The sequence below is a fragment of the Drosophila hydei genome, unplaced genomic scaffold (assembly GCF_003285905.1).
Source record: "Drosophila hydei strain 15085-1641.00,03,60 unplaced genomic scaffold, DhydRS2 tig00000001-arrow-pilon, whole genome shotgun sequence".
NCBI classification, from domain to species: domain Eukaryota; kingdom Metazoa; phylum Arthropoda; class Insecta; order Diptera; family Drosophilidae; genus Drosophila; species Drosophila hydei.
In genome coordinates this window covers 10145571-10167709 of record NW_022045643.1, presented here as the reverse complement: position 1 = coordinate 10167709, position 22139 = coordinate 10145571, and the positions used below count along the sequence as shown (strand labels likewise).

Genomic DNA, 22139 nt, shown 5'->3' with positions numbered 1-22139 from the left:
GCAACATGATCTAGGGACTAGAGCAACTAGCCAAATGTGGGCTGAGACAGGTAGGACAGGTAGGTTGAATAGTTGGGGCTTTGATATAGTAAAGCATAGATGGGGCTGTCAGGAGAAATGAGGGAATTACAAAGTTAGGAGTGCACTAACTTGATAGACATTGAATAGCTTAACGTGTTCGAATTGAATTTTAATTAGATGCGAAAATGTATCTATATATCTAACTCACTTGCCAAGTCCCTAACACAAAGTGTCTTGGCTTTAATGCTACGCTTTCATCCTCTCATCATCTAATCCATTCCCATTCCCTGTAGCATGTATTCCACTCTCAAGCACATGTGACTAATCAATGTGCAACGCCTTTCTATTCAGCGCATTCTGTCTGGGTCTGGCTTGGCTTTGAGCTAGGCTGAGGCTGGCCTAAACGTTTGGGGCATGTTTCATATTTGGTAACTTTCATCATTGATAAGCCCGAACACCATGCACCAACTAGTTATAAGACGTCGACATTTGACTGTCCGAATGGGCAACTCATGTTGTTTCCTCATTCACATTTGCAGCAGCATCGTCAGGAGTCGCAGTCGCCGGATTATCACCGTTATGCGAGCATTGGCAAATTGCCCCGTGCAGCAGCCAGTGGCAATGTCAGTGGCAATGGCAATGGCAATGGCAATGGATTTGTTGGCAACACACACACCGTCACCGTTGACATACATCAGCACTCTGGCCCAGCAAAGCAACAACAAACAACCAGCAGCAACAACAACAACAGTCTACACTTGCCATACAGCGATCTGAATGGAATGGCTCCGGCATTTGCAACGCCGCCAACGCGTCGGCGTTTCTTTAATCACAAGAATTTACGCAGCGCCCTCACGGGCCATCGACGCACTGCCTCCAATGGCGGTTATCCACTTGATACAGCTTCAATGCTCTCAGGAGGTAAGTTCTCTTCACATATGTTTTAGGTGTTGGAACAAGTTTTGTCCTAGAAACTCATCCTTAGCTCCTAGACTCATTCATTAGTTCGCATTATAAGCTTTGCACCTTTCTTATACACCTCCCGCCATGCACCACATCATGTAGATCATCATTCGCATCATCATCAAGCCAACGGCAAGGAGTCGAACGCCCTGAATACCTCAACCTGTTCGGATTCAGCAGTGACGCGACGTCGTCGCAAGAACTTCAGTAATAACAACTTGAAGGCATCCGCGGAGCACGGAGCCAACAGCGAGAATCGTTTGAATCGCCTCAGCTTGGCGGGCACCTCGATCAAATCACTAATCAAGTCGCTTTGGAGTGTCAACTCCTCCAATTCAAGCGATGCAGGACTCAATCAATTAGCAGGCATGGCGTCTACTTTTCGACTCGTTTCCTCTTTGTTGTACATATTGCATGGCATTGATTTTAAGTGTGTTTTGTTTTCAGAATAGATTTGTCTTATTTATTTTATTTATTATTATTATGCATTAAAGCTGTTAAAGGCAGTATTGATTCGATTCCCATAACACTGTTAAAGCGAGGCTTGTTATGCTAATAACATTTTGTCATCATTTATTGCATCTCCTGCACTTAATGCTAATAACATTTTGTCGTTAATGAATTTTATGTTAAACTCAAGCAGTTTATGCTAATAACATTTTGTAGTCATAAAATGCATTTGCTGTAAGACTCTCAGTTTATGCTAATAGCATAAATTACTTTTAGTCAAATATGTTAATAACATTGTATAAGAGTTTTTAGCATTTTTTGTTAAGCTGAGGACATTTGTGAATTTTAACACTTAGACAAACTTATAATTGTCTTATACATATTGTTTTCTCTTATATTTATATGCATTATTTATCTATTTTTGCATGACTTAATATTCACATTGTTTTATCGATTTTATTGATAATTTTTTGTTTTATTTTTAACAGGCAGCGACACCTTGGGCATTGAACATCATCCGCAGTCGCTGCTGAATTTGAAGCAGCAGAAGGATCAGCTGCGCGCTCGCCTTGGCCTGTTGTTCAACGACAACAACAATGGCAACAACGTCAACAACAACAGCAACACGAACACCACCACCAGCAGCAGCAGCAGCAGCAGCGATCACAACGGCAACTCGACGCTCCACTCGACGAGTCTCTCGAGCAGCGCAGGTGTTGGCAGCGGTGCCAGCAACAGCAACAGCAACAGCATCAGCAACAGCAACAGCATCTGCACCACAGCCAACAGCAGCAGCTCCTCGCAGCTGATCAGCCCGGAGCAGACGCTGGCCAACGCCGGCCTCAGCGGCAGTCAGCTCTCGGTGGCCACGTCCCACAAGGACGACACGTTGAGCCTCTGCAGCAAGTTCAGCAAGATGGGCTGCACCATGCAGGAGCATGCCTACGAGCCCTTGGCGCTGCCCGGCAAGTCGCGCAAGGGCGCCACGCGACGTTCCACGCGTGCTCAGCAGCTGCCGGCCAGCCTGAGCGCCGGCGCATCCGCAGCAGCGGGCGCCGTCAGCAAACGCGCAGCAGCAGCTGCAGCCTTGGCCGCAGTGCAACTGGCCTTGAAGCCGCTGTTCTTCGAGGTACCGCTGCAGGAGCCCGATCCGCCTTATGTGGGCCGCCAGTGGCTGGTGCAGCAGCTGTCCAACATACTGCTAGGCACGGACACACGCGTGGTGCTCATCAACGGCCAGCCGGGCACGGGCAAGACGGCCTTCTGCCTGCAGCTGGTGGAGTACTCGTGCTTTGGCCGGCGACAGATGCAGGCGCAGCAGCAGGAGGACGCAGATGCCATCTACAGCCAGCTGGGCGCACAGAATGAGCGCATGCGCGGCCTGGCCTCCCACATGGTGGGCTATCACTTCTGCCAGGCGGACGCAAATCTCACCTGCCAGGTGCCGGACTTTGTGCACTCGCTGGCCGCCCAGCTCTGTCAGGCGCCCCAGCTAACGGCGTACCGTGACTATCTGCTCTCGGAGCCGCATCTGCAGGACATCCTGAGCGTGCGCGAGTGCATCGCGGATGCGGAGCGCGTGATGCGCCTGGCCATACTGGAGCCACTGGCGCAGCTGCATCGTGCCGGCAAAATTCCAGCCAAGGTGGCCGTCATACTGGTGGACGCACTGTGCGAGGCGGAGTATCATCGTCCGGATCATGGACACACCATAGCCAGCTTCCTGGCGCAGCTGTCGCCACATTTTCCCGCGTGGCTGAAGCTGGTTGCCACGGTGCGCACCCAAATGCTGGAGCTGGTCAAGGCGCCCAGCTACACGCAGCTCACGCTGGACAGCTGGGCAAGCAGCCAGACGCTGCAGCAGGACATGCTGGACTATATCAATGCACGCATCACTCACTGCCCGGAGATCCAGCACAACATTGGCGGCCAGGTGGCCCAGTCGCAGGCGAAGTTCGTCTCACATCTGCAGTCGCTGAGTCGCGGCTCCATGCTGTACGCCAAGCTGATACTGGATCTGATCTCGCGTGGCCAACTGGTGGTCAAGTCGTCCAGCTACAAGGTGCTGCCCGTGTCGCTCGCTCAGATCTTTCTGCTCCACTTCAACTTGCGCTTTCCCACGGCGCACAGCTTCGAGCAGACGTCGCCCATACTCAATGTTTGCCTGGCCGCGCTCTATCCGCTGACGCTGGACGAGATCTACTACAGCATGGAGGCGCTGCACCATGGCCAGGAGCCACTCAGCTGGCCGCAGTTCATACAGCGCTTCAAGCTCTTGGACGGCTTCCTCATCAAGCGCCTGGACAACACGTACATGTTCTTTCACAGCTCGCTGCGCGAGTGGCTGATGCGCCGCGACGAGGGCGAGTCCAGCAAGTTCCTCTGCGACGCACGCCTAGGCCATGCTGGCATTGCCTTCCGGCTCTCGCGACTCCAGGCGCCGCTGCAGCCGCAGCTAACGCTCGAGCTGGGCCATCACATGCTCAAGGCGCATCTCTACAGCAGCAGCCAGGCGGCGCTCTCGCCGCGCGACTTGCAGTCCTATTGGCTGGCCGGCGCCGCCGACAACATCTCGGCTGCCCTGGGCGCACTGCGTAATGTCTACAGTCCCAATGTGAAGGTGTCTAGGCTGGTGCTGCTCGCCGGCGCCTCGCCGGATCATCGCACCGACTACATGGGCGACGCGCCCATTTTGTGCATTGCCGCCCACGAGGGCATTCTGCCCATGGTGAGCCTGCTGCTGGAGTTTGGCGCGGACGTGGGTCTTACCAATAGCCAGGGCTGCACGCCGCTCATTCTGGCCGCGATGCGCGGGCATTGCGATGTGGTGCGCCGCTTGGTGGCCGCCGGCAGCAGTCTCGGGCAGCTGGACACCACGCAACGCTGCGCTCTGGTGCATGCAGCACGCATGGGGCATCTCAGTGTGGTGCAGTATCTGTTGGCCTGCGACTGGTCGCCGCGTGCTCGCTCCCAGGACGTGGGCCGTTCCTTGGCGCTGCAGCAGGCCCTGATTGGCGCTGCGGCGCAGGCGCATGTCAAAATACTCGAGGATCTGTTGGACCTCAACGAACATGAGCTGGACGACCTCAGCGTCAATGTGAACGGCCTGGAGCCGAGCAGCGGCGAGCTGGCACTCACAGCAGCTGCACGACATGGCTGTGTGGATGCCGTCAACATTCTGATGTCCCGTGGAGCGCAGATCGATGCGCGCAATCGCCAGGGCTACACGGCGCTGTGGTTGGCCGTGAAGGAGGGCCATTGGAGCGTGGTGGAGCAGCTGCTGCAGCGTGGCGCACTGCTGGACGAGCCGCTGGGACAGGCGCGCAAGACGCCGCTCATGATTGCCGCCGAGGAGGGGCATCTGGAGCTGCTGGAGCTGCTGATGGCACGTGGCGCTGCCCTGGAGGCCGAGGATCATGAGGGCTTCACGGCATTCAGCTGGGCGTGCCTGCGCGGTCATTTGGCTGCGGCCAAGTGCCTCATCGAGCACGGCTGCAATCGGCAGCACGAGGATCACAAAGGACGCACAGCACTCGATCTGGCCGCCTACCAAGGGGCCGCCAGTCTAGTGCTGTACTTGCTGGAACAGGGCGCTAATCTGGAGCACATTGATGTGCATGGCATGCGTCCGCTGGATCGCTCTATAGCCTGCCGCAACATACAGGCGGTGCAGGTGTTTCTGCGCAAGGGTGCCAAGCTGGGACCCACCACCTGGAGCATGGCCATGGGCAAGCCGGAGATACTGGTGGTGCTGCTCAACAAGTTGCTGGAGGACGGCAATGTGCTGTACCGCAAGAATCGCTTCCAGGACGCCGCGCATCGCTATCAGTATGCGCTGCGAAAGATCTCGGGCCTGGAACAACTGCTCGAGCGGAATGCGGTCTTTGCCCAGCTGCGCACTAATCTGTTGCTGAATCTGTCGCGCTGCAAGCGAAAACTGAATGTAAGTGCTATACATTGGCGCTTTAGCCAGATGTGCCAGACTTATATGACTCATGGTTGACTCTTTCTCATTGCTCCGCAGGAACTTGACGCCTCCATAGATTTGGCGACACAAGCCATAATGCAGAAGCCGCACAGCTACGAGGGCTACTATGCTCGGGCCAAGGCGCGCATGGAGCTGGGTGCTCTCAATGAGGCGCTCGTCGATGCCAACGAGGCCATGCAGCAGGCGGCTCAAAGCGGCGTCCTCTGCGAGGTCGTAGAAGTGCTCAAGCGCATCCAAGCCGAGCTGCTGACGCGCATCACCAGCGAGGATAACAAGCTGTCCGGTTATGGAGTCGGAGCCGGTGCTGCTGGAGCCTCTGCCGTCTACGAATCTCAGCAAGAGATGACCGATTTGTAAATGTCCTTTGTTGTTGTATCGCATTCGAATCACAATCTTAACTTAATAATAGTTCTTAACTGTTTACTATTTATTGCCTTTTGGATGTTTTATTAATTTAAAAAACAATTACTTTTTATCATTCTTTTTCATAACGCATGTAAAAAATAGCTATAATAAATATACATTACTTAAGTTTACATTTGCTTAATAAAATAAATACGAATTTATAAGATCAAAACTGCAAATAAATTTTTACCAAGGGGGGAATATAAAAGCTGTTGCCTACTTTCGGGCGGTACTTAGAAAAATACCATTGGACGAGTTTTTCAGATCAAACCTGCAAATAAATTTATATATGTGTGAATATAAAAATGGTTGCATACTTTCGGGCGGCACTTAAAATACCATTAAAAGAACAAAGCTGTAAATCAATTTTATGTTAGGCTGTTGCATACTTTCGGGCTGTACATGGAAAAAGAACATTATCCGCATTGGTGTTGAAACTGGATGTGGCGTGTGTCTTTGCTAGAGCATAGCGTTACAGTAAACACACGAACCGAGATAGCGATTCCGAAATTCCGAATCGAAATCAACTTCTTTCGGAGCACAAAACTAATTTTGAAACAAACAATGTTTTTTGGTTAGTAAAACTCACAATTTATTCTTTTTAAATTGTACTTAACATGCTTAAAACATAAAACTTAGTCTAAAGCTTACATCTAAACAATGATAAATAATACGTATATAACTCGTATTCAAGGCCACAAGTTGGTATTAATTTTGGATTGGGCATACGTCTAAAAACAGATTTTAGTTTCAGTCTCGCTTCAGTACTCTAAAAGCAGATTACATTGTAATTGTAATTATAAGTGCACCTGCAGGTAAATAATTTGAACGGCAATTTTTACAAATACAAAACACATTTTTACAATTTTTAAAAGTTTTCCCTTCAGAATGTCAAATTATTTACCATAAATTTTGCTGAAATAATAACTTAAACTAAGCTCGAACTAAAACTAGGCTAAATGCAGCGACTCAATATGAGTCAGAGAAGGAACTCTTTGCAGGCTGGCCGTGCAAAATGCTTTCGTTGTTGGGCGCAACATTTCCATTCGGATGGCACTTGGTTCGGTTGTCATATGGATACGTTGATATGTTAGTTGGCTAAAACTTCTCGTCGTCCATGTTGGTGCGGCAATTGTTGAGCGCCGTCTGGCGCTTCAGCGTGCCCGTCTCGCAGTCGTTGTAGGTCTTGGCCAGCACCTTGGGCGTGTTGTTGTGGTGCATGTTGTTGCGATTCAACGTGCCACTTGAAATGTTGCTCGTCTTGGCATGCACGCGGAAGCTGGACTGACGCTTGGGGCGCTGGTCATAGTACTGCAAAGGAGCCAAAATGAATATCAACTGCCACAGGCAACACGCATCTGGCACTTACGTCCTTGGTGGGCAAACTGGAATACTGATTGGGATACGTGTCGAAGCTCGCTGTGGTCGTGATCGTCTTATTGAGTGCCTCTTCAATGCTCTGCAGATAACGCCGTTTCGTAAAGTGAAATGTGACCAAGCAGCCGACGACAGTCAGCAGCATGCAGCAGCAGATCACAACAGGGACTGTGGCGCTGGAGGCAGTTTGCAGCTCTGAAAGGCAATGGATGTTAGGCTCGTGTTGCAGGCGAGGCGCGCGCTTCGACTTACCCTCACATTCGCCTGGCACGCAGGCGGTTTTCTCGAACTCTGCGCCTCGGCACTCGTGCGGCGCTGGCTGCTCCACTAGACAGCGGCGATGACGTAGGCGAATGCCGTCGTTGGAGCAGGCTGACCACTCGTTCCAGGAGCTCCAGCCGAGAAAGTCTGCAAGAAAAAATGTTTTAGACTCTATTTGCCAGAGGCAGCAGCAGCAGCAGCAGCATTCAAGAGCTCACCTTCGCATGGTACCATCTCGCACTTCTGCTCTTCGAGCGCACGTCCCGCACAGAGTCGCTCGTGGCCGCCCAGGCATTTGCGTGTGCGTCGGCGCACGCCCAAGCCGCAGGTCACGGAGCAGCTGGACCACTCCGACCAGCAGCTCCACTCATGCTCCAGCTGATTGTCAATGCTGTTGTCCGGCTGCTCGTCCGCCGGACAGGCGTGCATATTGCAGGCGCGACTCTGTGTATTGTGTCCACGCCGACGCTGCTGCGTGCCACCGCCGCAGCTGACACTGCAGGTCGACCACTCGGATTCGGAGTCAGTGGAGTCATGCTCGCTGTGCCGCTGACAGCTGCCGTCCTGATTGCAGTTGCGCGTTTCCTCCTTGGCCAAGCTAATTCGCACCGAGTTCGCGTCTGCGCTGGTCGCTCGGCAGGCATAGCGATAGCGCTTCTCCACGTGCGCCTCAGACGAATTTCCACCAGCTGCCGTTAGCCAGGGTGTCCAGGCGCTGAGCTTGCGCACCTCGCCGCAGCTCTGCATGTTGCAGTCCTCGTAGTCCAGCCTGCAGCCAGGACAATCCATGCCGCCATTGGATGGCTTGGGGTCATCGCATTCACGTCGGCGCATGCGGAAGCCGCCTCCACATTGCGCGCTGCACTCGCTCCACTCGCCCCAGGGGCCCCAGGCACCGTCAATGGCCGGCGGCTTGGGCACAGGGCAGGGCGGTAAGTGGGTGCAATACATCTCGGCCAGCTCGGGTCCCAGGCACATGCGTCCGCCGTGTGCGGGTCGCGGGTTGCTGCAACTGCGACGGCGGCCCTTGACGGCCACGCCACAGGTCTGCGAGCAAGGCGACCAGGCTGACCAGTCCGTCCAGCCGCCGTGCTGGGTGCAGTTGGTCACCTGTGTGCTGATGCCCTCGCAGGCGACACCGCCGTGCTGTGGCTGCGGATTGTTGCAGTTGCGCTGCCGGCACAGGCAGTTGCTGTCGGGCTGGTCATGCTGCTGGCAATCGGCCCACGGCGACCAGCTGGACCAGCCGCCGTCGATGGGCGCATTGAGCACGGGACAGGTGAATTGGGTTGGCTGCAGCCAAGGCTGCTGCACGGTGGGATCCAGAGGCGTGCAGCGTTCCACGAGCTCATTCCAGCCGCAATAGGGATCCATGGCATTGAAGCAACTGGACTGCGAGACATGGCGACTGCAGCGCTGGGCGGGAATGCGCGTCAGAGCCAAGTCCGTTCCCAGGTACAGGGAGTCCGTGACCTTCAGGTAGGACATGTGCAACAGGGTGCTGCTGCCCGTGTCGTCCGCCTGCCACATCTCCACCAGACAGGTTTGCGCCTTTTCCTGCGACTGCGCTCCATACTTCACCGACAGCTTCTTGATGTGGTTCTGACTGCTGCTGACGTAGAGCACGTGCAGCTGCTCTGTTCTGGTCTGGACAATGTCCAGGGCAATGTGCTTGAAGTGCTCCAGTCTGGAGTGATAGAGCGGCTGAGCACCTATCGGCTGAACGGCCTGATCCATGAGCTGATACCGCGAACTCTCCAGCAAGTGGCCAAAGGCCGTGGCTCCACTGGCGCACTGGAACTGACTTCGTTGCGGCGTGTTGACCGTTTTCCATGCGGCATCCGCGTGCTCCTGGTGCTTGAAGGCGCCCTCGAAGGCTGCATTGATCGAGCTCAAGTTGTAGGCGCAGACGGCAGAGCCAAAGATGATCGACCTAAGCAGTAATCGGAGAAGATTAGGCACTACTCAGCAGACCCTAAAGCAGTCAAGTCTAAGTTCTTACCCCGACGTGCTGAAGGTGGCATAGAGCACCTGCTCCGACTCCGCATATGTCATGCCCTGTATCTCGTCGAAGTAGTAGGGATAATCGCCTGGCAACGAGCAGTTGAGGCGCGCCTTCAGAAACGAGGTCCAGTTGTCACGCAGCACCTGATCCCCGCCAGCATCGTTCTTGCACACGCGTGCAATGCGCGAATAGATTGCCTGACGAGTGTAAAGGGCAGAGCTTTGCATTAGACTGCGGGTTGGCAGGGGAGTGCTGCCGCTCTTACCTTGCCACAGCTCATGTGCTCCGACGCGGACTCCCGCAGCAGAAAGTAGACAAAGTTGCCCGCCTCGAAGCTGCCCACAAACTGAGCCCCATTGAGCCAATTGTTGTTGTATTGCTTAGTGCGCAGGAAGCGTTTGCGGTCCATCTGAGGAGGCGGTAGTCAGAGAGGAGAGATTACTATAGAGTTCGACTACTTTTCAAACAACCCACGCATATGTGATAGCTTATGTCTTATATTTTCCGATCTCAATGTAGATAATTTAGATATTTATAAATATAATTGGAAATTTCCTTAATTCAAATGAACTCGGCAACTTTTTTGGCAACCCTCGTAAGCGATCTTATCTCAATTATATTTGTATGTTGTAAATTAACAAACGAAAATAAACTAATTTGTATTAATACACATGCAACTTTACAGACTACCCTCGCCTATTAACCACTCACCCTTTTGGGCTGGACGGGTGTGCGAATGATGGCCACGTCGCTGCCGGAGAAGTCTGTGGCAGTGCCCGCAAACATGTTGCCATTGGACTGCAGGAGGCTGGTGCTGTTCGCCAGTGGATGGAAGGGGCACTTGACCACGCCGTCGTCCAGCTGAGTGACGTTCAGATTTTCCATCTACGGCAGAGACAGAGAGAGAGGGAGAGAGAAACAAGAGTTTAGCTCAGCTGCAGTTGTTCGGCTGTCAGAGACGTCGCCAATTCGACGAGACGACGACGACGACGACCACTCACCTGGCGCCACGAGCAGCTCGGCTGGAAGGCGTTCGTCCCACACGCGTACAGTTGGTTCTCACCGTAGCTGTGGAGCACGCGCACATAGTTGCGACACCAGCGATCCGATTGGCCTTTCTGCTGGCACAGCAGCACGTTCCCAGGCGTTGCCTCCCAGCTGGCCCGTTCCAGCAGCTCCAGCTCGAAAGACATGCGGTACAAGGTGTCTCTGCAAGAAAGAGCGGCGATAAAATGTTGCAGCTTAGTTTAGAGCCGAGCGAATGGAGGGAATTGTCACAGCTAAATTCGGCCCACAATAAGGCAACTCCCCTCCAACCCTGCCCCTGCCCCTGCCCCGTCCCTGCCTTGACTACTGGCAGTTGTCATAACTTCCAACTGGTCTCTGGTGTCAATGCACTGCAAGGCAAACAGGTAAAGATACCTGTGCGCAGGCACAGTGGTCGACAGTCGCCAGACATTTGAATAGCTCCGCTTGTAGGCGTCTCACGTGGGGGCAACAGAAAATGGCAAACAAGCCGAAGAACGATTCGAAATTATGGCTCCAGTGCCACATTAGGCAACTGTTGCAAGAAGTTCAATTAAGATAAGGCTAATCACAGACATCACAAGCATCTATTAAGTGATTCCATCTGCTAATATAGACATAGACATGCATCATTCATTGCCTTATGAGAGCTCTATAAGCTCAGAAGACATATGCAAACATAAAGAATCGTAATATTTGCTTAAAAGTAAGAGAAGACGTCTATGTTTCTACTAAAAACACAGCATGTTGCCCAAGTAATTCGGAAATCATAAAAGCAAGCTAAAGCTTAACTGCTTTGCTTAGTAATTCACAACTAGTTCTAGCTGTGCAGCAAATTGTCTTTAATACTTTAAGCTCATTCAGAATTATTGTATTGGCATTTGCATGGGAGAAACTCATCCTCACTTAATTTTAGTCACATTCAATACTATATTTTATATACATATATTTTATATATATATATTTATATATTTTATGTTTTCTTGCTTGGAAGTACTATCAATTATTTATATTAAATTAATTTATTAAATTTATATTAAAGTATAAAGCACTATTTAAAAATAATAATTATAATAATAATAATAATAATGTATTGTACTTGGACTGCAATAGCATAAATTACTGTAAATAAATACTAAAACTAATTTTAATTGCTTACAATAATTATTTTATTTATATTCATATTAAAAAAAAAAACATAAATACAGTTTTTATAATGCAATTTTTTCTTTTTTTTTTTGTATCTATTTAATTTATTTTTTATTTGAATTTTAGATTTTTTTTAAAATTCTTTGAAAAAAATGAAAAAATGTTTTTTTTTAAATATACTTTTCTATATTAATATTATAAATATTTGCGCATAAGTGAAATTAAATGAATTTAATATATAGACATTGTTTATTGAGCTGTCAACCAGTGTGCAAGGCGTAAGCTGCAACCACTGTGCCAACACGTATTTGGCGTAACATATACGAAGATCAATAGATCAAGTGCATACGAATGCGGCTAGCAGCAGATAAAGTAGATAAATGGTTACATCTCGAACTGGACAGCGTTTCGCGGGCTAGAATCGCATTCGGATTCGAATTCGCTTGAAGGAATGCCGCCGACTAGACGTCGCCATAATATTGGAGCCAGCCCACAGTTGGCTTCGGACAGCTTGAGACAACTTCACTAACGAACATTTGATGCAGTTTAGCGACATAGAAAATATTGCTGCTGCTGCTGCTGTTGCTGCGTTGGCCAATGTGGGACTTGCGGACCGGATCGCATCGGAATGGATCGAGTGCCAGCTCGCCCAATATCAATCAGTCAAACGCAGCTGCCGCGCGTGGTCTGTGAACTGTGGAGCGTGGCATGGCTCTGAGTGGCGCGTGGCTCTGGCCAGGGTAACCTGAGCTGCCAGCCAGAGCCGAGTTCTACGGTACGTGATGTTGATGATGAGGTAATAAACAGGCACAACATTTGCAAAATAAGCCGACTGCAACAGACGCCCTTCCCCAACAAAACACAGCTGTCGACCGCGAGGTGTGTGAGAGAGAGAGTGTGTGTGTGTGTGTGTGTGCGTGTGTATGTATGTAGGTGTATGTATGCATGTATGTGTGGCGATAACATCGCGTTGGCAGATGCAAAAACAGTTTTTAGTTCTGTCATTATTTAAATTAAGGTATTAAATTTATACATTAACAAGCAGCAGGTAAATGGCAAAGCAAAGGAAGAACGCTCATAAATGTGGCTACAAAAATGTATGTAGTAACCACAATGGACATTAAATATTTTATAACCCCTACATCAGATTGACAACATGTCAGACATTAAATTCAACAATGAAATTAAACAAATCTAATCGACAAAATGTTGTCTTTTATTGATATCAATTTCGAAAGACAATTTTTTGTTGTCATATTTTATGCGAACACAGACGTCTTTCTTTTATGAGTAACTCTGAGGAGTGTGGAGAGCTATATCAATAGACCAAATTTCCAGTTATATTGACGCGGGCTTTTATGAGTAACTGTAAGGCGCAGTGTTTGTTGGGCAAGGTTATGATAAGCCTTAACAATCAGCAACAGCAACAAGTGTGTCAATAAACCAGAATCATATAAGACGAAAATACAGCTGAGCGGTTTTTTAAGTATTTTTCTCAAGTGGCTACAACCTACGTTATATGAATATGTGACGTGACAAAAGTCGCGTAGCAAAAAATGGCACGACAATAAAAAGGGCGTGAAAATTGCTAGCAGACCTAACGGAAGCGAAATTTAATTACTGCGGTTTGTGTACAGTTGTTAACTTTTGTTGTTTTCGCTCTGCGAGTGCCGCCAAAACGTGTGCTATTACATTTCCAGCGCAAAAAAAAGAGGACGGTAAAACAAGTGCGCTCAAAATAAAAATCAAAACTACCAAAAGCCTAATTTTTCATAAGCTAAGCTACAATTAAAAAATCCACTAAAAATTGGTAATTTTATGCCAACTGGTTAAAAATGAACTAAATTTAGACATATTTATTTGCATTTAAATGCCCAAAATTAGCATAAACTACGTTTATAATTTGTAGAGTTTTATGTTTGTAGAGTTTAGTCTACCATTTCTTTGGCAGCCGACTGCGGCAGCGCAGCAGCGATAAGCAACGACCTTGCCAATTAGCATTGCGTTCAGCAAAGGCCTCTCGATTCACACCACCCCGCCCATCGCCCGTATTCGCCTTCGTCTTCGCCGGCTTTTTTTATCTTTCGCCTCGCTTCACTTGAAGCTGGCGAATTCCACATTTGAGGTGTGAAAAGTCGATACACATGTTTTTGCTGTTGCTTATCTCTTGTTCGTTTTCTTTTAATTTGTATTTTTTATGTTGTTTATTCTGCTTGGTGTAGTGTTGCGTTTGTTGTTATTGCATTTTGCTTTTTGCAAATATTTGCTTATTGTTTTGTCAGTTGTCTTTTTTCATTTATTCCAAATTTGTATTTGTTTTAGTTCTTTTCGCTGTCGCTATCTCTAAACGGCGCGTGCGTGCAAATACGTGCAGGTGTGAAAAGTTTTGCCTTTACAAGTGATTCAAAATAAACTTCAGTCTTAACTAATACTATGAGTGAGCGGGTTGTCTATGTAGCTGAATTAATAAGTAAAACAGAGCTTTATTTCCGACTTCGATAAGATGGAATATGATTTATATACCTATAAGAAACACCTAAAACACAGTAACACAAGCTCACAAGCACAATTTATCTAGATATCAGTACTAAAGAAAATAAACTTCCTTATCGCATATATCTACTCTACTTTGCTTCACTTATATAGATAAGCAGACATATATGACTTAAAGAACATCCTCATATACAGCATAATCTCATTTCATTTAGACACCCTCTGGACCAACAGTTTTGACCCATTTATAGAAGCGATCAAGTGCGTTACGTGCTCCAAGCGGTATCTGTGTCTGCAAAACATGTATCTTTAGCTGTATCTGTGTATCTGTATCTTTCGCTGCAAATGTATCTCTGCTTGGCTGCGGATGCATTCACAATTCACAATTTTCGCACACCTTGCGCCGTGGCTAAGTTTTGAGCGACAAGCGCGACAAGATAACAAAAAGGCAATTTTTTGCAAGCTGCGCACCACCGAGTGGTGCAAGTGGTGCTGCAGATGAAGGCGGTGCTGCGAGTCGTGTGTGGAGCTATTAAGGCCTGGCCTGGACTGTGGCGCCGTCTGTCCGGCTGTGGCAATTGCTACGCCGCTGATCAAGTGGACGAGCGTGGGCGTTCGTCTAGCGCCTGTTTGGCGACAGCTCGAGGCACTCGATGGACGCACGGACGGAGGGACGGGCTGGCGGGTTACTTGTAATTAAAAGCTGCCCGCTGCTCCGTTAAGATCTTGTAAAAAAGCTGCAACAAAACTGCTGCGAATTGCAATTGCAATCTCAATTTCTGCATTGGCACTGCCTACGCCAAGCGCATTCCTTGCTCTCAATTTCAAAAAACTGTTCCACTATTTCTATTTTTTTTTTCTTTTTTTTGTTGAATAGAAATATGCAAAACGCCCCCTTGATATGTTTTACTTAACATGCTTTAGCTTTGATTAATTTTGATTTCAATTTCGCTGCTGCTGTTGGATTTTGGATTCCGGATTCCGGATTCCAGTAGCGGCCTAAACGGCCTGTCAGCCTCTTAGCGTTTGCGTCTGTCAAGTGAAGTTTGAGCCCGCGTTGCCAAATATGGCCAAATAAAATGCCAAAATAAATAAATAAATGAATTGCAATGGCTGTGCGCTATCGCAAAAGGCTAAATGTGCTAGGCACTCAAATTGTTTGAATAGCTGGCAAATATATTTAAATATTTCAAATAAATCATTTCTGAATCGCACTACAAAATATTCATAGAGATTATTGCTTATATCCATAAAGTATTTGAATACTCTACTAGCTATATCTTCTGCTTTTTGTCTTAAAGATAAATACCTTTTCTACAGTCTAGAATAATACTCAATTTCACTTAGTTAAAAACCATTTTGCACTATAATAATAATTTTAAGACTTTTATTTGCACTAACCAAGAGCTCTTTAGCTCTATAAGTTTAAGCGCAAATTTAAGTAAGTCCGAGTTGAAGGAAATCATTTGCTTCCTATTATAATCTGTTACTTTTTGGCATGTAACTTTCTTTAAATTGTACAAGAAATTGCTTTCCCATGGAAAAGTTTGGAAATGTGTTTGCATTTTGGTTGCCTTTTCGCTGAGGGTACTTATAAGGTTATGTTCAGTCATATGTATAAACATTTCAAATGCTTCACAGCAAAAACATTTGCATGGTCCATTTGCTCGCCAGAGACCCCTACATAAACAAGAAAAAAATGTAAAACCAAAAACCGAAAACGAACCTATATAAAAGGCTGTTAAGGCAAGGAAGAGAAGCAGAGACAGACAGAGAGAGAGAGAGAGGGAGAGAAAAGTGAAAACAAAATGGTATATTATTTTAATGCAGTCCATATCAAATTTCGTAGTCCGTTGCACTGCACATGACATGAAATTGTGCGACGTGCAACACGGAGGCAGTTGCCCCATCGTCGCGTCACTCGTCATGGAGCCATTCAAAACGCTTGAGCTCGTAATTCGAACCAACAGTCGTGTCAAGTGTGTGTGTGTGTTTGTGTGTGTGTGTGCCAGACAAGGAGCATTGCTTTATATATAGACTTTGTCCCTAGCTATAGCCATATCGTGCCATTGACTCCGCAATTACCCAACCTTTATATGTGCCGACCACAAGTCGTAAATGTAGTCCACAGCTCAAGAGCTGAAATAATATTGCAACAATTAAATTGCGGTTAGTGATTAGAAGATAGAGAAGAAAAAGAGGTTCCCATTGTGGTTTTTCGGTGGTGCAACGCCAGATCAAAACAGAACACCACAGGGAAGGTCAACAGTGGCGGTGGTTCAAACGAAGAGTGGTTTAAATTATAGACACGAAATTTATTCTAGTTAATTTTAAAGGATTCAATTACGACCGAAGGAAAACTAAAGATAGATAATTAGCTATGGGGCTAAAGAAACACTATGATAACTATAACTATATATAACTATATATGTATATACATAAAATATCTATCTTATATCTAAGGTAGCTGTAGATAGTATAAGGTATAAAGAAACCCATGGGAACAATGAGTTCGATAGAAATGGTGATTAGAAAAGTAAACTGGAGCACAGAACTGAGTAACTATATTTATAGAGAAATAATGATTAGCAAAAGAACTTCGGATACGAAGAGTGTGTATTTATAAATAAACATCTATAAAGTAATGGAGCACACGAAAGTATCTGATACATCAAATAAATATTTATTTCACCCACTTTTAAGACTTTACGCAACAGGTAAAACCTCAGGTATGTCCATTTTATCGAGGTACGGAAATATCTAAAGTCCATGCTTGCAGGTATTATGTGGTTTTTTTCCAACTGAAACTTTGACCAGTGGCGCAGTCTAGTCAAGTCGCAGCTAGTTGCTATTCGCACTATCTGGAAGCGCCTACACCGTATAATAAAATAAATCACATTTAATATGCCCACAGAGTTATCTATATATACACATATAGCTAGCTATATTTACGCCTACCTGTAAGTAAGTAGAGCAACTGCCCTTCGTTATCGAAAACAACAACGAAGACGACGACGCTAATAGTAGCGCAGCCAACATGGCCAACATAATCAGAGCCTAGAAACTATCTCTGAGAACATGTTAAGAAAAGAAACGAATGACAAATCGAAAGAAAACAAAATAAACCTGAGACGAATGATTGACAACAAGGTAAAACCAACAAAACAAAAAAAGTGAAAAACAGCGACGACATTTTGATAAACGAGCCAGAGCGTATCTCTATCTATCTCCCTCGCTCTCTATCTCAACGGGCACACGCTGAGGCAAGGGGTTAAGATCCCATAGGGACAACGCAACTTCTTATCTTATTCGTATATTCTTATTCTCTCTTTTCTCATAAAGATGACTGCGAGTTACAGGCGGAGCGCAAATGAAAAACAAACTTTGGCTACGCGCTAAGCACATGAAGCAACACACGTAGTAAGGCAGTGCCAGGGCAAGCCGCATTTTGTATACTCTCAGCAATACGGATCGAATTACCCAATATCTTTATATAGACAACATATATTAGAAAATTATTAATAAATGATCCTGCCTAGCTAGCTATAGTAGTCTAATATTAAACAGATTTTAGAGAAAGTTACCCTAACATCAACTTCATCCGCCAGCGATCATTGATATCTGATATATCGTCTGATAATCAAAGATATTCTTAAATAAAAATATTTGAACATTCAAAGCATAAATAAATCCATATGATCTGATCTATAATTTGTATATGGATTTCCAAAAATGTACGTCTATCAAAATATGTTTTCCCATCAAATCTACCTAGGTAGAAATTCTAAAATACCTATGTAACATATAGACAATTGCATTACCATCAAATAAAAACTATAAAAACTGAGAGTGTAACACTTAACACTTAAAGTAGATCAAGAGCTGATAAAAAAAGATTTTCTTCCATGCGTAACACATTGCATGACAAAACTATAACACTTCGTCCGTCAGGGTATACGAAAATAAACAGCTAGCTGTACCATCAAATTGCTTAACAAACAAGCTGAGAACGCGTGTACCTATGTATCTATAAGTGCGCATCTGCGTATCTGGGCATCTGCATCCACTTGTTGCGCATAGAGTATATAGTTCTTCCGTTTGCGCAACTTGTTCTAGTTGCTGCGTACTGCATACTGATAAGCTCGAGATTAAGTAAACTGATACACTTTCGATTTTATTCAGAGATACTCGAAGAGACCTTGCCAAAAAAACAAAAAAAGATAAGAAAAACTGAAAATACTTATTCTTGAATTTCCACAATAAACTGTGCCAGCTGAGCAGATAGTTGAGTCAAGTGGCATTATCGATCTTAACAAATTTATTAGTCTTTGTCGTGTTGCGTATCTTGAGCTATTTCGCACACAGCCATAATCGTGTGTCCGTGAGTCAATTTTCTGGAAATCCGATACTCGAAATATTTATATGTCTTTCCACACTTACCTGGCACCAACAATAACCTGCTTTCTGGCCACATCGTATAACAATTCAGAATACCAAGTCGTATCGGGATCGTAAAATCGTTTAGCTGTTGACATCAAATCTGCGTAGGTAAAGAGAAATTTGATTAATAATATGAAATCGAAATCGAAAAAGAAATTATGATAGTCTAGACAAGCGAGGGTGGCATGAAGTATTTATGCAGACCTTAGGCTTTTAATATATATATATATAATATATATTTACAGGGTATTTGCCCAGCCAAGTGTTCTTTATAATATATTACGTAAGCGAAACTACAGTTAAAAGCCTCGACTCGTAAGAAACAAACATAATAAGTAAGAAAATAAATGCCTATAAAAATGAAAATCAGAGTCAACAAAACTTATTGCTGAGTTTGCACAGCGAAGTCGTACTTCAGAAAGTGCATTCCACATGCATGCAAAAAGCACAGATTGAGACAATGCGCAAATATTTGAACAATAAACACGAAGCGCTTTCTGATTAAAAGACCCGCAGATATTGTTCAACACATATACAAATACACTCATTTATATAGTATAGAGGTGCTGAGATTCTTTGGAAGTGACATCTCAATCAGAACTTTGGGACATCCAGGCTTTTGCGCAACTAACTACTTACGACTGACTGAGATATGAACTCAACTTTCGTATGTTTCAAGTGATTGATTGCTTAGCAATTGACACAGTTTTGTAACTGTTTTTTTTTTTGATAATCCATAACTTACCTTGATATGATATGTAACGCGAATCAATTTTCAGTAACTCAAAGTTCGACTGCGTCTGATAGCTGTTCAGTAGAGCCCGCGCACTCCTGGGGCTTTGTAGGGTTAAGTATAGCAGAAGTAGAAGCCATAGCTGAGGCTGCATTTTGTCATATTTAAGAATTAACATGCTGCAATGAAAGAGAACAAAAGTTTCTTTTAATGAGGAATATGCAGGAATTCAAACATTTGCATATATAGCGGATCTACTCGCAGGTCTGATTGTCAACATCTAAAGTTTGATCTGGTAAAACCCGTCTCGCTATGAAGTCAATTATATATACATATGTCAATATACAACTAGACATTAGAGCCAAGACATTCGTCGATGACCAAATACCCTTCGAGTGCTAAATTGGTTCTTTTCATGCAGAGCTCTATATATAGGACTCATATCAACATTACAATGACTTGTAATTTAGCCTCAATTAGTAATACCTGTGACTAGTTTCAGTTATTTATATATGTCTGCTGATTCACATTACACAAATCATGTGGGCTAAGGGAAAGCGTTCAGTTTCAGCTTAGGTCCGATATTTAGCTACATTAATGTACTTTCCACATGGTCCATGCGTAACTGATTGAGAGTAATCAGTTAAGAGCTGATCGAACACACTTACTTTATATATTGTCACGTAGCGCTTAAACAGAATTTATATATGTTTCCATTCAGCTTCAGCAGTTGATTAAGTGGGCAGATTGCCAAAGAGTTGTGTTTATATAAGTATTTATTTAAGTGCTTGATAGCATATGATGAGATTACAAATTCATCGCACAATTCACAATTCACAATTAGTTTCAATTTTTTACTTCCAATCATCAATTGGTACACAGCACAGATGAAAAGCAGAAATTTTCCTCATTTGCAACTGTTGTTGTTGAGTTTGGGTTTGGGTTTAGTAACTAAAGTAAGTAACCGGAAGATACGACACGAAGCGTTGTTTCTTTCTCATTTGCTTTCGCATTTGCTTTTGGTTTTCAAGCGCGTCGCGCATGCCGAAGTTAACCGCGCAGCGAGTCAAAACAAACTGAGCTGCGGAGCGGCAATCGTAACAGTAGAAACCATCAGCGAAGAGCGTGGAAACAACAAAACAAGGAGCGAGCGAGTGAGCTGAACAGTGAAAGAGCGAACGAACGAACGAACGAATACACCAGCAAAGCAACAAGGGAATAGACGCCGACGCGATGTGCAAGCCCACGAAGATGTTTGTTTTGAGAACCGGCTTCGGCCTGCGCAGAGAGCTCAGACAGCAACAACAACAACAACAACAACATTAACAACGAGAACTTGGGCTTGGGCCTGGGGGGCTTAGCGTTGGGTTTTGATGTTGGGCGCGGTTGCAGTGGCAGCAGCAGGGCAGGGCACTCATATATCATGCGACAACGACAGCCAACTACTTACTGGCTGCAACTACAGCGCGACTTGGCTCGGCTCGTCCCAAATGCTTGGGATCGTCGCCCAGTGTGCTGCCTGGATTGACAGACGACGCGACGTCGGACATCGAACGCCGAACGTCGAACGTCGATTGTCGCTGGGACGTGCCCAGAACAAGGACAACTCTTAGCTGAGTCTGCGTTTTAATTTGGTAGCCCAACAAATTGACATTAACGTCGCGCCGCATAAGGGCACGTGATATACAAGACGACGGGCAGGACAGAGCGATCTTATCGTATAAACACGCGTATCCATTTAAACCCATATACCGATACTATACTAGGTATTTTATGGATATATCAGATTATGCTTAGTTGAATTGCATTTTCAGACTGTTGGGCCAAAGTTACAATGTATAATAAAATGTTCTTTGTTCAAAATGCAATCCCTAAGAAATTTACTAGACTAAATGTTTAGCTTATACAACTTGGAATTACTATTTACGTATGTGTATACATCATATCCATGTATCTACCAAGAATTCCTTCATATGGCATTAAGAGAAAGTAAATAGAATAGTGAAGTAAATTAAGAATAGTAAATAGTAGTAAATTAGTTTATAAACACTTATCGAACTTATTAACAATCATACTATGTTATGATAAATATTGTAAATTCATAAGTAACTCATGTGGAAGCCATGAAATGGCACTTGTGTTTTCTTTAGGATCTGTGTAATAAGATCGGTTTCGTCCAAGGCATCATTTCAAAGATCTCTCAGAGTCGAATCGCGTTGTCCTGTTGCCAATTGCCTTAACTGGGACAGCTGCTGTTGGTTTTTGAAACACAATGTAGAAGTGAAACGATCGCTGAGGATCGGTCTCTGTTTATGCCACAGCATGCAGCGAGAAATCGGCAGTTGTTCAGCTAGGTTCCAGTGTGGGCAGAGAGAATCGAAAAACCATGTTCCTATGACAATATATGCTACGACTACCTGCATTGTTCATTGTCAGCGATTTGTGCTACGAGTTTTTCTTTTGGAACGTTGACTAAATATGCTAATTACGGTAGCACCAACAGACGACGACGAGGCCGACGACGACGACGTTGCTTTGTTGCATTTTTCGGTCTCTGGTAATTTACGGCTTTACTTCGATTGTAATGCTAATGCTGACCAGGCGACCCTCGACTCAATTGCATTGACGGCATGTGACTCACGGAAGTGGCAAACAATTTCGGTTTGCCCTTATCACTCGGACAGAGCGCAGAGTGCAGAGTGCACTGCAAATCCTGGCCTCCTTCCTTCCGGACCTTTTATGGGTTTCACCTGTCAAACTTTATTATGAATATGAACATGAAAGGTTTCCATTTCGATGAAGGGGTAGAAAATTGATTGCTCAGTTGT

General features: G+C 45.6%; 2 protein-coding genes across 6 annotated transcripts in view; one reads left to right on the top strand and one right to left on the bottom strand.

Moving 5' to 3' along the window:
- The window catches only part of LOC111604446 (protein TANC2), a 54144-nt gene extending 48234 nt beyond the window's left edge, over window positions 1-5910 (top strand). For 2 of the 3 annotated variants that reach the window (XM_030224201.1, XM_030224170.1), the window contains exons 4-6: window positions 561-942; window positions 1923-5377; window positions 5459-5910. In XM_030224201.1, coding sequence (XP_030080061.1) covers window positions 561-942; window positions 1923-5377; window positions 5459-5779 — 4158 coding nt within the window. In that variant the 3' untranslated portion in view covers window positions 5780-5910. The remainder of the gene's footprint in view (window positions 1-560; window positions 943-1922; window positions 5378-5458) is intronic. The other variant, XM_030224180.1, reaches the window with a different exon arrangement.
- Window positions 5911-6404: 494 nt separating this feature from the next.
- Window positions 6405-22139, bottom strand: part of LOC111604405 (semaphorin-5A) — a 44510-nt gene continuing 28775 nt past the window's right edge. For 2 of the 3 annotated variants that reach the window (XM_023322457.2, XM_023322458.2), the window contains exons 3-12: window positions 19324-19490; window positions 18579-18678; window positions 10472-10679; window positions 10182-10355; window positions 9736-9879; window positions 9468-9667; window positions 7684-9398; window positions 7457-7612; window positions 7197-7399; window positions 6405-7138 (exon numbers count right to left, since the gene is read on the bottom strand). In XM_023322457.2, coding sequence (XP_023178225.2) covers window positions 6926-7138; window positions 7197-7399; window positions 7457-7612; window positions 7684-9398; window positions 9468-9667; window positions 9736-9879; window positions 10182-10355; window positions 10472-10679; window positions 18579-18678; window positions 19324-19490 — 3280 coding nt within the window. In that variant the 3' untranslated portion in view covers window positions 6405-6925. Of the gene's footprint in view, window positions 7139-7196; window positions 7400-7456; window positions 7613-7683; window positions 9399-9467; window positions 9668-9735; window positions 9880-10181; window positions 10356-10471; window positions 10680-18578; window positions 18679-19323; window positions 19491-19979; window positions 20326-22139 lie in introns of those variants that run through there. The other variant, XM_023322459.2, reaches the window with a different exon arrangement.